The 2736-nt window shown below is 58.8% G+C and overlaps 1 protein-coding gene across 4 annotated transcripts in view; it reads left to right on the top strand.

The window, feature by feature from the left end:
- Positions 1-2074, top strand: part of Ccdc124 (coiled-coil domain containing 124) — a 4675-nt gene extending 2601 nt beyond the window's left edge. For 3 of the 4 annotated variants that reach the window (XM_005370593.2, XM_013354948.2, XM_026777778.1), the window contains exons 2-5: positions 228-397; positions 1203-1377; positions 1465-1579; positions 1671-2074. In XM_005370593.2, coding sequence (XP_005370650.1) covers positions 239-397; positions 1203-1377; positions 1465-1579; positions 1671-1875 — 654 coding nt within the window. In that variant the 5' untranslated portion in view covers positions 228-238 and the 3' untranslated portion in view covers positions 1876-2074. Of the gene's footprint in view, positions 1-213; positions 398-1202; positions 1378-1464; positions 1580-1670 lie in introns of those variants that run through there. The other variant, XM_013354947.1, reaches the window with a different exon arrangement.
- The last annotated feature ends 662 nt before the right edge of the window (positions 2075-2736 follow it).

Here is a 2736-nt window from a genome sequence, read left to right as displayed (position 1 = left end):
TGTAGACCAGGCTGGTCTCGAACTCACAGAGATCCGCCTGCCTCTGCCTCCCGAGTGCTGGGATTAAAGGCGTGCGCCACCACCTGCCCGGCCAGAGACCCTATTTTTAAAATTGTTTAAAACCAAAATAAATAAATAAATAAATAAAATTGTTTTTGCATGTAGTCTGTAAGTCATGGGTGGGCACTGGCCACTGTCCAACCCTCTCAACAGTGTCCTCCCTGCAGCCTGCTGAGGGATGCCCAAGAAGTTCCAGGGCGAGAACAGCAAGTCGGCAGCTGCCCGAGCACGGAGGGCTGAAGCCAAGGCGGCAGCTGATGCCAAGAAACAGAAGGAGCTGGAAGATGCTTACTGGAAGGATGAGGACAAACACGTGATGCGGAAGGAGCAGCGTAAGGTGGGTGGCGCTGCGGCCTGGGGTCAGCCCTAGGTAACCACGGAGGGATGTGGACGCGGCAGCTAGCTGAAGTGGTCCTGCCTTTGTCCCCAGCCTTAATTGTGTCCCATTCTTGACCTTTGAGCCCCAGGTGCCAACTTGGTGCTTGAGGAGCAGTTTCTGGCATGCTGACAGGTCAGCCCACTAGGGGGCAACAGAGACCCATAGTCCCCTCCGCAGGCCTCACCCTGCTGGGCCCCTGAGATGTCCAGTACCAGCTCCCTTTGCGCCCAGCCATTCTTCCTGCCTCAGCTTCTCCCACAGCTCGGGATACTACAGGATCAAACCATGATCAGAAGTTTTTTGTGTGTCTCACTCAGTACTGACGACCCCCTGGTCCTGGGCTCTTGGAACTTTCTGGAAACTGTCCCTTCTTTGGGCGCAGGATCTACCAGCACACAACGCTGCCCAGGCTCTCTGCCCTCGGGACAGAAGAGGTCCCAAAGGAGTCCCAGTGGGCAGCTGCTGTCCAGAGGCACAGTGGCAGGGCCTGGCTGAGAGCAGGGTGCTGCTGCCTCTGACTTAGGGAGAAACTGAGGCAGACTCCAGTAGCTCCCTCAAACACCTTTGACTGTGAACTCAGGCTTTCCTGCCTGCGGCTGGGGCAGAGGCTCAGGGAGTGAGAACCCTTGTGAAACACGTTAGCTGCAAGAGCGCCCTGGGGGATCGAAAGGAAGGGATCAGCACCCACTTGGGTCCCACCCGGGGTGCCTCAGGCGGCATCTAGATAGATACAGCCCTCCGTGGTGACCCCATACTGTCGTAGGAGGAGAAGGAGAAGCGACGTCTGGAGCAGCTGGAACGCAAGAAGGAGACACAGCGCCTGCTGGAGGAGGAGGACTCCCGGCTCAAGGGCGGCAAGGCCCCTCGCGTGGCATCCACAAAGGTTACCCGCGCGCAGATCGAGGACTCCCTGCGCCGAGAGCAGCGTGCTGAGCCAGGTGCGTGGTTGGGGGGGCCGGGCGCGGTGCACCCCCAACTGCAGCTGCTCACATCCTGTCCCTGTCTATCGTGCCCCCCCATTCCAGTGGAGAAGGTCAAGAGCCACCTGGAGCTGCCGCTGGAGGAGAATTTGAACAGGCGGGCGCAGGAGGAGGGCAGCTTGGAGGCCCGCACTGTAGAGGACGCCATAGCAGTGCTCAGGTGGGCGTGGCCTGCGGGCGGTGGGGCGTGGCCTTGCAGGCATGGGCGGGGCCTAGGCATGGACTCTGAGAGCTGACTCTAGTCTCCACAGTGTGGCAGAGGATGCAGACCGGCACCCCGAGCGCCGTATGCGTGCAGCCTTCACTGCGTTCGAGGAGGTACAGCTGCCGAGACTGAAGCAGGAGAACCCCAACATGCGGCTGTCACAGCTGAAGCAGCTGCTGAAGAAGGAGTGGTTGCGCTCACCAGACAACCCTATGAACCAGCGTGCGCTGCCTTTCAATGCACCCAAGTGACAGGACCAGGCGTGAGTCCAGCTCGTCCAGGTCCAGGCGTCCCCAGCCAGGCCTGGGGATTTAGAGAGTTCCGAGCCAGTGAGTTGCCCTCAGCAATCCAGAGGGTCCTCGCTCTGAGCAACACCCAGCCCCTGTGCGCCCTATGGAGCCCAGCTGAGCACCTGCCCAATAAAGGCTGTGGCGAGGCCGCCTGAGACCATGTCATGTGTAGTGGGGACTGTTGGAGGGAGGCATGGTGTAATGGACATGTCCAAACCTGCCGTCCCCCGCACAACGGGGCAGGGTTTGCAGAGATGGCTGAGGCTGTACTCACCCTGAGCTGAGGTATGAGGCAAGGAACATGAGGGTGCTGGGCCGGCTGAGGACGGCAGGTGGACCGTTGACCATGCGGTGTGAACCCAGAACTGCTTTCTCTGCTCTAGCATTGACCCTGAGGATCAGAGAGGTCCCGGAGAGACCCACATACCTGTGTAGGCAGTGCAAACTGCCTGCCAGTGTGCTGAGGGCTCTTAGACCCTGGCCGTGTCCCTACTGCAGAGAGGCTGGACAGGAAGTGCACTGGGGTTGTGGTCGGTGAGGAGCACTCACTGGAGAGCAGAGAACTTCCGGCCTGCCTAAGAAGTGGCGCTGAGCTGCTGGACTCCTGGCCCCAGTGGCCCCAGAACATTAAAATGGCCATCTTGGGGAAACAAAGGCTCAAGGGCAGATATCAGGTACCACAGTGGTGACAGCCACACACAAGGTCATCATCTGCCGCCTGTCTCCTCAGTCCGTTTTTTCTTGGATTCTCTGTACATAGCAACTGTCCCCCTCAAGACCTGTGATCTCTCTGTTTCTTTTTTTCTTTTTTTTTTTTTTTTT

Source organism: Microtus ochrogaster, unplaced genomic scaffold (assembly GCF_000317375.1).
Source record: "Microtus ochrogaster isolate Prairie Vole_2 unplaced genomic scaffold, MicOch1.0 UNK81, whole genome shotgun sequence".
Taxonomy (NCBI): domain Eukaryota; kingdom Metazoa; phylum Chordata; class Mammalia; order Rodentia; family Cricetidae; genus Microtus; species Microtus ochrogaster.
This window is presented reverse-complemented; position numbering and strand designations above follow the sequence as displayed.